At 39.7% G+C, this 12,922-nt stretch overlaps 1 protein-coding gene across 6 annotated transcripts in view; it reads right to left on the bottom strand.

Annotated features, from left to right (window-relative positions):
* Nucleotides 1–12,922, bottom strand: part of CDKAL1 (CDK5 regulatory subunit associated protein 1 like 1) — a 662,439-nt gene that overhangs the window by 546,511 nt on the left and 103,006 nt on the right. For all 6 annotated transcript variants that reach the window (XM_054505708.2, XM_064597101.1, XM_045866302.3 and 3 more), the window contains one exon: nt 9,854–9,938. In XM_054505708.2, coding sequence (XP_054361683.1) covers nt 9,854–9,938 — 85 coding nt within the window. The remainder of the gene's footprint in view (nt 1–9,853; nt 9,939–12,922) is intronic.

Genomic DNA, 12,922 nt, shown 5'->3' on the forward strand with positions numbered 1-12,922 from the left:
AACAATACAAAGTCCCTGCAACAAGAGAAAACAGACTAAACACAACCATGACTTGAGACTTGAACAATACTAATTCCACATGGTATGATGATAAGACCTAACGTCTAAGCAACTTCTCCAGAGAGATGTGGTCTTCAACAGTATCACTGTCTGCAGAGATCTTACTGTTTGACTCCTTCACAACACCCTTTCTCAAGTTAACCTTACCAATGCTTCTGCTTTCTCCCCTGCAACAGCCATGTTGATTTTTTTTTTTAATTTGATGGTTTAGCTGATGTTTTTTGCTCACTCAGTGAAACTGAGCAATTTGATACTAAATGTAAAATAAATGCTATGATATTAACATAGCTATATAATTTATATACCTAACATAGAATAATACACTCACAATGACATGCTGATGCACAGACAGAATGATGCCAAACTCTCTTCCCCAAAGAGGAAGAATCAGTTCAACCTAACTGTACAAACTGTGTTGAGTAATTAAAATTGTGTGTCAAACTCAACCAAATCCTACCAGGTTTTTATCTACACCTTTCTTTCCTCTCCTCTGACTCAAGATGAGATGCTTCAATTGAGCCAAGGGTCAAGGTCCTGAAGCTGGCCCAGCTTACTTAGTTTGTCAGGGAGAACAAGGTCTTGCCATTCACAGCTCAACGTCTGTCAGCTTGACCAAGTGACCACTCCAAGAAGCGACAAGAATTCCTACCCTACGATCCAGTAACTGCACAACTAGGTATTTACCCAAAGGATACAAAACTACTGATTCAAAGGGACCCATACATCCTGATGTTCATAGCAGCCTTATCAACAGTAGCCAAATTATGGAGAGAGCGCAGATGTCCACCAACTGGTGAATGGATAAAGAAGATGTGGGGTGTGTGTGTGTGTATATACATACAATGGAATATTACTCAGCCATCAAAAAGAATGAAATCTTGCCATTTGCAATGATATGGATGGAGCTAGAGTGCATTACGCTAAGCAAAATAAGTCAGAGAAAGACAAATACCATACGATTTCACTCATTATGGAATTTGGGAGGGAGCGGAGAGAAAAGCAAACCATAAAATAGACTCTTAACTACAGAGAACAAACTAAGGGTTGCTGGAAGGGAGGTGGGCAGGGGGATGGGTTAAATGAGTGATGGAGATTAAGGCACTTGTGATGAGCACTGGGTGTTGTATGTAAATAATGAATCACTAAATTCTACTCCTGAAACTAATATTACATAAAATGTTAACTAACTGGACTTTAAATAAAAATTTGAAGGAAAAAAAAAGATTTCTTACCCCTTTTACTACTTCCCTCTAGAAAGAAAATGCAGAGTAACAATGATAAACACAAGTTTCTTACCTCACTTAGGACAAAGGGCAGGTTTCCTCCTAGTTTATAAGTAAAACATAAAAAGAAAAGAGCATGATTTCTTAAAAAGAGGGTCCTTTAATATGATATCTGAAAATTAGAATTTTGTCTCTCCTCTTTGCAAATATAAAGACTGTCTCCGACAAGGGATTCACAAGGGCCTTGGGGGACCATTCTTAGAAGAGTTGACAAGCAGTCTATTAATGTTTCTGTTTCCCAAGAAAAGGAAGATCATTACATAGTAGAGTCAGAGGGTCAAAAACTCCATAAAAAAGAATTTTCCTGAGGTCAGTAAGCTGACCTCAAGACTCACAATCTAGTAGAATGCCAAATATGTAAACAAACAATAAAATGTAATATTCAACAATAGATGTTTGTATGGGATCAAGAAGTAGCAGAGAATAGAGGGTGATTAACTCTGTGGACCTTGGGGGTAAAGGGTGGGAATTAGAAGGGAGATGACCTTACAGATATTACTTTTGTTATGAGTTCCAAAAGATGAACAGGTTGCCAGGCAGGACTACATGGGTGTGTGGGTGTGTGTGTGTGTAAGTGCATGCACGTGCACACATGCATGCATTTGGGAGAAAGGGGAGCCTATTCCAGGGAAAAGAAGACTATAAGCAAACACAGAATTATATCATGTCAGGGAGAAAGAGAATTCTATGAAGGAGTGGCAGGAAAACAAGTTAGGAAGGCAAGAAAGAGATTTTGACAAAGACCTTGTTACACTAAGAAATTTTATCTTCCTCCGTGGCTGGAAAGGACCCAGCACAGGGTGTGAAGGAGGGCAGAGCACAGACTAGTCCAGAAACGCAGCTGAGAACAAGCCGAAGTTCTGCTGTGAAATGAAGAGCAAGAGATAATGTGAGTAACAACAGGAACGGAGAGAAAGGATTACAGTCAGAAGATGTGCGTCTAGTTCGTGGCATTCTGAGGAAACTTGAGAACACAGCGGTTCACTGCAAGCTCCAAGAGGAACATTTATTACCACGTAAGGACCACAACACTAGTAACATTGAGGGAAAGAAAAAAGAAGAGGGCTCAAAAGGAGGAAGGAAAAGATATTTTTTTTTATTTTATTTTTTTGTTTTGTTTTTTTGTTTTTTTAAGATTTTATTTATTTATTTGAGAGAGAATGGGAAAGAGAGAGCACAAGAGGGGGGAGGGTCAGAGAGAGAAGCAGACTCCTTGCCGAGCAGGGAGCCCGATGCGGGACTCGATCCCGGGACTCCAGGATCATGACCTGAGCCGAAGGCAGTCACTTAACCAACTGAGCCACCCAGGCGCCCCTATTTTTTTTTTTTTTAAGATTTTATTATTTATCCGTCAGAGAGAGAATACAAGCAGAGGGAACGGCAGGCAGAGAGAGAAGCAGGCTCCCCGCCGAGCAAGGAGCCTGATGCAGGATTCGATCCCAGGACCCTGGGACCATGACCTGAGCCAAAGGCAGACTCTTAACCAACTGAGCCACCCTGGCATCCCAGGAAAAGGTATTTCAGAAGTAAAGGAGTCAAAGAAAACTCACAGACTATCTGGGAGAGGACAGTGCAAGCAAACAGCACAGGCAACAGGAGGGGACACAGCAGCTGGGGAAGAGGTGAGGTATGTAGCGCGGGGATTCTGCACGCCTGCAGGTGTCCATGAGTCATCTGAACAGAGAAGGCCAGGAAGCAGGGGGATGCACAGGTCTGGATCCTGGACAAGGAGAGAAGGGTCAGAAACAGAAATGTTCAAGTAATCAGCACACAGACAGTATCTAAACAAGTGAAGGAGATGGGGGAAAAAATGGTAGGAGGAAATGTAAACTCATGTTCAGCACAGCACTGTTCAGAGACCCACACCTGGTCTATGACACATACGCAGTCAAACGGTCCAAAACTCTGAACTAACATTGCGTATGGAGGGAAACTTTCTGGTGAGCAGGGAAAACTGAAGCCACAAGGCTATGAGTGATAACATCACACAGACACTCAGGGGGCTGCCACAAACAGTTTAAGCAAGGACCTAAAATGGACAATGAACCAAAGCCATCTCATACAACTAGAAAAACCAAAATTAAAACATCTAAGTTAAAAACAAAAATCCACAATGTACAGTATTAAAAACTAAGTTTAACAGAACAACTTGTGTTATCTGACCTGTGTTTTACAAAAGACCAAAACTAAAGCCTACTGTTACTTTTCTCTTTCCGTGCCAATTACTTTTATTAGAAAAAGAAAAAGATAACCTATTGCTAGTGAATCTAGGTTAACAATAGAATCGGTCAAGTTTTTTATTTCCTTATAAACTGGATAATTACTAACTGAAAGGCCAAGCACGTCTCTGTTCTTCATAAGTTAGCTTTTTGAAAACATTTCACAAAATCAAGTTGAAACAATACTATCACAATGAAGAACTGCACGTTAAATCTACATAAAGCAAAAAAATAATTTCATAATAAGAATGACCGTCCAACAACTTCTATGTTCTGTCAACAAAACATTATATAAGGAGCTCTCCTATAGACAAAAGATGTTATACAAAGCAAATACTCTCTGTCTCAACACAAACTTTTCTGCTTTGTTCACTCCTCCTTTTATTCTAATTGTTCTTTCAAGTAATTTCACTCAGATGTCTAAACCATCCCTTCAACAATACCATTTATTTCCATAGCAAAGGTGGTTCAAAGAACTAGTGATCCTCGTCTATCCACTATCAGTATGGCTAAACCACACTGCCCGTCTGGGTTAGTAAAACACAAGGTCAAAGAGAGGTTGACAGTCCATGATCAAAGCAAGCTGGCTATTCTTTCTGTCATTTATATGGAACACACAAGATGTGTTTATTTTCACCAGCCTCTGAATGACCTCCTTTAGGTGGCAGAGAAAAGATCCCACATTTCTATAAAGCATTAACCAAAGGAGTTTTCTTATTTGATACTCTCATTAAGAGCAAATTTTATTTTTTTGAAACTTTTGATCTTTTTCATTTATTCAAGAGCCCCTCAAGTTAAAGGCCATATTGTCTAAATCAAATTGGTGTAATGAATAAAACAAGGACAGGGCAACTAGCAAAGGCTCAAGAAGAAAGAGTATACATCCAACAGGCTGCCATCACAAAATATGGGGCTTATTAGCAACTTTTTTCAAAATTAGTGAAGGCAACAGCATTTAAGATTTCAAAGTGCAAAGGGCAGCCCCTCCCCCCAAAAAATCACTCAACTCCATTTTTGCTACTAAAACTACTCTTTTATCAATCTGAATACTAAATACTAGTAACACAAACACTAAAAACCTTCATAATCAGATCAACTAGAAGAGAGCAGTAGAGCCTACAGATTAATACAGACAGCCATTTTCCTATCGGGTACATTACTTTGCCTAGATTAGGGAATTATTTAAAGCCGAACATTTTATTAGCAGCACTAGTTTATAAAATGAAGACTTCCAAATAACTTTAAACCAATATTCTCTCTGACCGACATTAAATAACACTCCCCACAATATTGTATACATTGTAAAGTTTGACCACCACCACTGGTTGGGGGCGGATCAGTCTATGGCTATCTTGTCAGGATTATACAATGCATGGATCTTAATCAATGAGATCAATGATTCATGAATCGTAATATCAATGATATTAATCACATAAAAGACAGTCAATCCCTTAGAGTTGTCTTTCTTCATTCCTGTTAAAATGAGATCCTGACTGCCTGGTGGCTCAAGAGAGAAAAATGAGGCGATAGTAATTAAAGACAAACAATTATTAAATACCAGAAATACACCGGAAGAGACACAAAAGCAGAAGATCAGAAATGATGACACTCAGGAATGAGCGGCAAAGTGAAGCCATCATTATTTGTGCGAGATCTACTCATCTTTGTGAATCTCTGAATTTGAGCATGAGGGATTAAGTGAAGCAGAGCAAGGAGAAGGGAAATAGTCCATCAGCCTCTCCTTGAACTTCAATGTTGTCTCACTCTCGTTAAAAAGAAATACGTGAGAGAGGAGGCTGAAGGGAAATGATGTAGCATGACGTAAGGCACACTAGAGTTTGCAAAGTATCCATCTTCATCTTTTTCTTTGTTAGGGGATGGTGATGACAAGGGAGAAGGCACCGAAATGAAACGAAATGCTTGACAAGGGAAGGTATTCTATCAGGCAATGTCCCTAAATGTACACACGTCACTGGAATTTGACATTTTCTCAGTGTTAACTGTTATCGTGTCTTTTGCCAGATTATATTTACTCTGGAAACAAATCAAATGCTATCATAGGTGTCCTGTTAACAAGAACTAGTTGTGATGGGCGCCTGGGTGGCTCAGTTGGTTAAGCGACTGCCTTCGGCTCAGGTCATGATCCTGGAGTCCCGGGATCGAGTCCCGCATCGGGCTCCCTGCTCGGCAGGGGGTCTGCTTCTCCCTCTCCCACTCCCCATTTGTGTTCCCTCTCTCGCTGTGTCTTTCTCTGTCAAATAAATAAATAAAATCTTAAAAAAAAAAAAAAGAACTAGTTGTGATTACCAAAAGCCTTCAAAACCATAGAAAGAAAAGAAAACCATTTAATCACCTGTGTACTGTTCTTACACTTCCTTTCAATCATGCAGAAGAGTGCATTAAGGGAACCTATGCTTGCAAGCACCAGCTCTGCAGTGCTCAAATGACAGTTTTCTTATGGGATGGCTTAATTTAATCACTCGAACACCGCATCATTACTGAGAACCACACTCACTACACGGTTCATGCAGTTAACAAAACCCACTGACACAAGTTACCTTTGCAGTTTTAAATAAACTTTTAGAAACAGTCTAGCAGCACAGCCATCAGTTACATTACAAAATTGAGAATCACAGAAACTAAATTCTCTGGATTCTGTACTCAGGGGGTATCAGCAGCACGAAAATATCTTTACATCTTATTTACCTTTCCCCGAGGGAAAGAGTAGATAACCTGGGGACATGACAGACTTCTCATAAAATGAAAAGCATTCTTTGGAAATGAGCAGCATCTGGTAATCATCATTTTCGGCTCGCTGTAACAACTCCTCCTCGTCGTCCTCCTCCTCCTCGTCCTCGTCCTCTTCCTCCTGACCACGACTCCACTCCCCTGTGCCCACCCCACATCACCTCCACCCCTTCTGCTTCCCACCACAGGGCCAGTAAGAACTCTTCTCTGTTCCTTCTGTAGTTTCTGACTTGAGGATGCCATCACATTCAACTATCACTTCTATGCAAAAAAATATGAACTCCCTATCTCTTAGTCCTGATCTCTGATAACTGCTTACCTGACGGCTTTACCTGGGAAGCACAGGAATAAAAGGGTTAAACACAGTGACTCTGGTCTGACAGTCTAGGTTAAAGTCCCCACTCCACCATTTATGAACTGAACAGCCTTAGAGAACTTCCTCTGGAAAACAGACGCTTCATCTGTATAAGCAGAATAAACCGTAACCTACAACTCAGTGACAGACTGCAAGAATTAAGCTGGGTGATATACCCAATTGAAGTAAAGCATTTCGGACAGTGCCCAGCACACAGAAGGTGCTTGATAAGGATCAAATAGGATCATCACTTTATCAGAGTATTTAGCTGTGACTTCAAATAACGAACTGTTCAAAACCAAAACACGTCTTCCCTCCGAGTGAACTCCCTGTTGGGCATTCCCCACCGCATTCAAGCCAGGGGTCTCAGAGTCATACTCGACAATGTTGAAAATATAAAGAATTCTTCCTCCTTAAGTCGACTCCTTCCTTCCAAATCCAAGCGCCTCCACATGAAATGAGGCCAACAACTCCTCAGCTACTACGACTCTTGCCTGACATGGGTCCTGAGCTATACTCTTCCTTGCGCCCAGCCATCCTTCGCACTGCTGTGGGAATTAATCCTGAGAGACCAAGGGAGCAAACACAGCTAGAAAATGAGTATTTCTTTTAAATTACTTTGTAGAGTAGTATAACAATAAAAAAAAAAAAGTACTGCACAGGTAAAAGGAGAAAGGACAGATTTAAAAATAACAATAATAATAAATGGTACTGGAATAATGCAGCTGTCCCTGCATTATTAGGAGAAAAGATCTGAAACATGTACAGATGCTGTACGAAGAAATTATATACTCATGGAGGGTCAAAGAAGACCTAAATACCTTATTCATGAACTGGAAGACTCAAAATGTAGAAAGATGCCAATTCTCCCCTCAAAGTCATCAAGATATTTGCTCTAATCACAACCAGAATCACAACGATATTCTCCTTGTGGAACTCGGAGCCTGATATTAAATTTATATGGAAGGACAAAGGACCAAGAAAAGCCAAGACACTCTTGATATTAACAAATATTTTGACTTAATATGTATCTATATAATTCACTAACTGTGTAGAATCATGCCAGAATAAAGAAAGAGGTCAATGGAACCACAGAAAGAGCCCAGGGACAGACCCAAACATCCACGGACACTCAGCATGACAGAGTGGGTAATATACAGACAAAAGGAAAAAGAATGGATTTTTAAGAAACAAGAAATGATACTGAAAAAATTCAGTGATTACATGGAAATAGAATAAAATTGGACCTCCTTCCAGATACCACATCACAAAAATTAACTCCAGACGGATTATAAACTTAAATATAAGAAGTAAAAACCATGAGACATTTAGAAGACAATACTGGAGAATATCTTAAATTCAAGATAAAGAAAGACATCTTAAATAGTAAGAGCACAGACCCAAAAGAAAAAAATAAATTTTAACCCAGCATTTCTCTTCATCGTAAGATACCATTAAAGAAAGTGAAAAGATAAGCCACAACTGATGTTTGCAGCCTGTATAACATGGAAAGATTAGTAGACAGAATACATATAATATAATCCCACAAATAATAAAAAGACAACTCAACAGGAAAAAATATTTAAAAAGCTGTTTCACAAAAATGATAAATCCAAATGGCCAATAAACATATAAAAAGATGCTCAACATCATTAGGAATCATGGAAATGCAAATTAAAACCACAGTGAGATGTCATCTGTACCACAAGATTGGCAAAAATTTAAAAATCTGACTATATGAAGAATTGGCAAGAATGCAGAACAACTACACACATCCCTTACTGCTCAGAGTGAACATTGGTATGCCCCATTCAGGAAAAAGAGGTTGACATTACTAAAGTCTGAACACACACACACCTGTGATCCAATAATTCAACTCCTAGGTACATATCCTAAAATAACTCTTGCACATGCACACCGGAAAACACATTCAAAATATTCACAGCAGCAGTGTTCATAAAAGCAAAACGCTGGGAAAACTCTTATCAGTGTAAGGTGAGTAAATGGTGACAAATTCATTCAGTGAAATGTAAGAATGGCCATTTATTTTATATCCATCAAAGGATAAATCTAAAATCCTAAGGAGGAAAAGAAGCAAACCTCAGAACACACAGAGCATGAAGTTCAATAAACAAAGTCCAAAACAGGGCAAAACTAAACCACACATTGTTTAGAGATACTCTTCATAAATGATAAACTTACTAATAAAAGTTAGGGAACGACGCACGAAAATCAAGGTAAAGATGACTTCGCGGGGATATGATTCAAACAGGGACTCATGGTGGTTTCTAAAGTCTTGGCAATGTTATATTTCTTAGGCTGGGTAGTAGATATACAGGCATTAAGTTTATTATTGTTATGGAAACTGTGTAAGTTTCATAAACTTTTGATATATCTGGTTTGATGTATTTCATGATAAAAGCCATGGGCGCTGAGCTTGAGTGTGAAGTGAGGAGGAGTCCGGCTGGGAAGGCGAGAAGGAAAACAGGACAACAGCTAACTGGGGGCCCTAGAGCAGGTTTCAGTAACCAGGAGAAGGCATCCATGGGGTTAAGAGAGGTTGGAAACACAGGAAAATGAGGACATAATTTATAAAGCGAGGTTTCTGAGAAGGTGAGTGGGAGAAGATTTAGAGCACACGTGAAAAAGGACACTTCTTTCACTTGAACCTGAGGGAACACAGTAAGAAGCAAGGATTCATATGCATTTCTCCTATGAACTGTGATTCCCTTGGAGGCCGGGCATTATTAGCATCAAGCATACTGCTAATGGGCAGAAGAGAGAAAAGAGGGAAGGACTGTTTCAAATCAGTACAAAAAATGTGGACTGGATTCCCTGAAAAGAGGACGTGGTTGATACTCAACAAATATTCACATCACCTTTAATTAGCTAACCTCACAGAAAGTCAAATCACCTATCCAAAAAGTCCACAGTAAAGTTTCATTCTTTATCAGATAAAGTCAAAACAGTATAATCTTACAAGTCCAACTCCTACTCTTTTTGATACATACTAAATATTTATATTATTAGGGAATTTTTTAAAAGTGGATTTCCTGAACTTCTTAAGTTCACTTATAAAAAAAGAAAAAGAAAGAAAGAAAGAAAGAAAGAAAGAAAGAAAGAAAGAAAGAAAGAAAGAAAGAAAGAAAGAAAGAAAGAAAGAAAAAGAAAAAGCAACTTCCACTTACTTAATTGAGTTTCTAAAGTGGTCTTCAGCTGGGTTTTTAACGGTACAACTATTCAGGAGCCATAAATCGGCGTCTGATGCATTTTCTATTAAAAAAACAAATATAAAAAAGAAATTTCAGTCTCACATTCAATCATTCCAAAGTACCCACGAGCCTACTCCGACACAGACAGAAGCAGTGGGCAGTCAAGTAAACCCATACCTGCCTGACATGCGGTAACTGCTAAATAGCATATGGAAATATATGTGAGAAATAAATATAAAAATGTATAACCTGCACTGTATCTTTTCATTTAAAATATAAAGAAAATAAGCATTTTCTTCCTTTATTTTCAATACTTGAGAATATTTTAAAACTTCCAAAAGCTAAAGTGGAACTGGCCTAATTTTCCTTCTGAATATGCAAATTCGTTGCCCCCTTTTGGACTGTGTCAACAGGTTTCAGGCATAGATATTATCAGATACTGAATATTCTGCAGCTTAAGACGTTATTAAAAATATAATTTGTCTTCCCTGAAAAAGTTAATGATTTACCTCAAAGTAAGCCTTTCATTCCTCTCACCAATTTGATCAAATATTGTTCTGTATGCAGTCCCCCCCCATCTGCAGGGACACATTCCAAGACCCCCAGGGGATGCCTGAAACCAGATAATCCTGAACCCGATAGATGCTATAGTTTTTCCTACACATACAGTATCTGTGATAAAGTTTCATTTATAAATTAGGCACAGTAAGAAAATAACAGTAACTAATAATAAAATAGAACAATTATAACCACATACTGTAAAAAAAACTTATGTGAACAGGTCTCTCTGTACTACGCTCACCCCTCTTCTTGGGATGATGTGAGATGATAAAATGCCTACGTGAGGAGATGAGGTGAGGGGAACACACAGGCACTGGGACGCAGCGGTAGGCTACTACATGACCTTCGAACAATACGTCCCAAGGAGGGTCATCTACTTCTGGGCTCTGGCTGACCGCGGGTAACTGAAACCGCAGATAAGGGAGAGGGACGACCATACTGTGATAAACTCACTGGGAATGCAACCAATAACCCAAACCCATCCAGTTTATGAAAGGAATTTGTAAATGACTGAAGTGTTTACTGCTATTCCAACCACCTTGTCGCCCAACAGGACGCACTCATTAAACCAGGACTGCCACAATGAAAGAACACCAAAACTGACAACTGCAGCACCTTCCATGTACACTAACGTAGTAACAGAGGCTAAGGTACACTGACATGAAGAACCAGGAGGACAAACAGACGTCTGTGAGCTTCAAGGGAGAGCATTACGCCAAACGGATGCGAGCCCATCAAAGCTTCCGGTAAACTGGCAAAAAACTTTTTTCCCAAACATTTGATTATAAAAATGATGAAATATTTTTATAGAGACAAGAACAAGAACAAAAAATTCTTGAATCGATTAAAGGGAAAGTGCCTATTACTATTTATCCCTCCTAACCGGTCTCACTCCTTCCATTCCTGTCCCCCACCCACACCCCATGGTCTATTTGCCCTCCCAAAAGCCAGAGTGATCTTTCACTTAAGAAATCTGGTTATGGGGGCACCTGGGTGGCTCGGTTGGTTGAGCGACTGCCTTTGGCTCAAGTCATGATCCCGGGATCCTGGGATCGAGTCCCACATCGGGCTCCCGGCTCAGCGGGTAGCCTGCTTCTCCCTCTGACCTTCTCCCCTTTCATGCTGTTTCTCTCTTGCTTGCTCTCTAATAAATAAATAAATAAAATTAAAAAAAAAAAAAGAAATCTGGTTATGTCACTTCCCTGCTCAAACTCAGAAATGATGGGTACTTACATACCTCCCTTAGCTCCCTCCCAATTATTCTCCACAATGCCACCTGAAGACATTCCTCTTCTGATGATGATTTCCAGTGGTATTCGAGGCCTTTCCAGATCCAGCCACCTCCCCCACTTTAATATTAATTTCTCCCTACATTCATCTGTCCCTCCAGCCACACCAAACCACCTGGAATTCCTAAGGCCTACACTACTCTATCCGGCTAGCATATCTTTGTTTCCTATCCACCTGGCTCACTCCTACTCATCCTTCAGCTGCAGCCTGAGGTCTGTAGCTGCCTCCATGGCAGACTGGGCATCGACCATTCTAGCTCTTTATATTCTGTATTAAAATAACTCCTTTTTCCAACCTGTCTTTATTACTATTTAAGAGATACTGAAGACAACATTTTTATCTGCTGCCCTCTGAATGTCCAGGGCCTAACACATTGATGGGCACAGAATAAACATTCAAATACCCTGGCACACTAAACAAGGTAAACAAATACTTAGGGATGAGATTTTATCTTGCTCACAGTTATATGCCCAGCACTACTACGTATGGCACCTGGTACCTGATAGATATCCATTAAATATGTACTGAGTGAATGCTGAATTTTGAAAGACAAAGCTAAACTATGAGCAATGTATTGCACAGATAAGAAAAAGTCATGGATGTGTGATTTAAAAAAATGATAAAAAAAATAAAGACTCGGCATTTATTTAAAATAAACAAATAGGGGGGCACCTGGGTGGCTCAGTTGTTAAGCATCTGCCTTCAACTCAGGTCATGATCCCAGGGTCCTGGGATCGAGCCCCACATCGGGCTCCCTGCTCCGCGGGAAGCCTGCTTCTCCCTCTCCCACTCCCCCTGCTTGTGTTCCCTCTCTCGCTGTGTCTTTCTTCAAAATAAATAAAATCTTAAAATAGATAGATAGATAGATAGATAGATAGATAGATAGATAGATAGATAGATAGACAGACAGATAGATAGAAAGATAGATAGATAGGAGTGCCTGGATAGCTCCGTCAGTTAAGTGGCCAACTCTTGGTTTCGGCTCAGTTCGTGATCTCAGGGTCATGAGATTGAGCCCCACGTCAGGCTCCATGCTCAGCATGGAATCTGCTTGAGATGCTCTCTCCCCTTCTGCCCCTCTCCCTGCACACACATGTATGCGCTCTCTCTCTCTCTAAAATAAATAAATTAGTTAAAAAATTAAAATTAAAAAAAATAAATAAACCAACAAAACCTAAAGACAGAACGATCTGT

This window comes from Mirounga angustirostris, unplaced genomic scaffold (genome assembly GCF_029215605.1).
Source record: "Mirounga angustirostris isolate CCGP_5_RB_7025 unplaced genomic scaffold, mMirAng1.0.hap1 SCAF_8, whole genome shotgun sequence".
Taxonomy (NCBI): Eukaryota; Metazoa; Chordata; class Mammalia; order Carnivora; family Phocidae; genus Mirounga; species Mirounga angustirostris.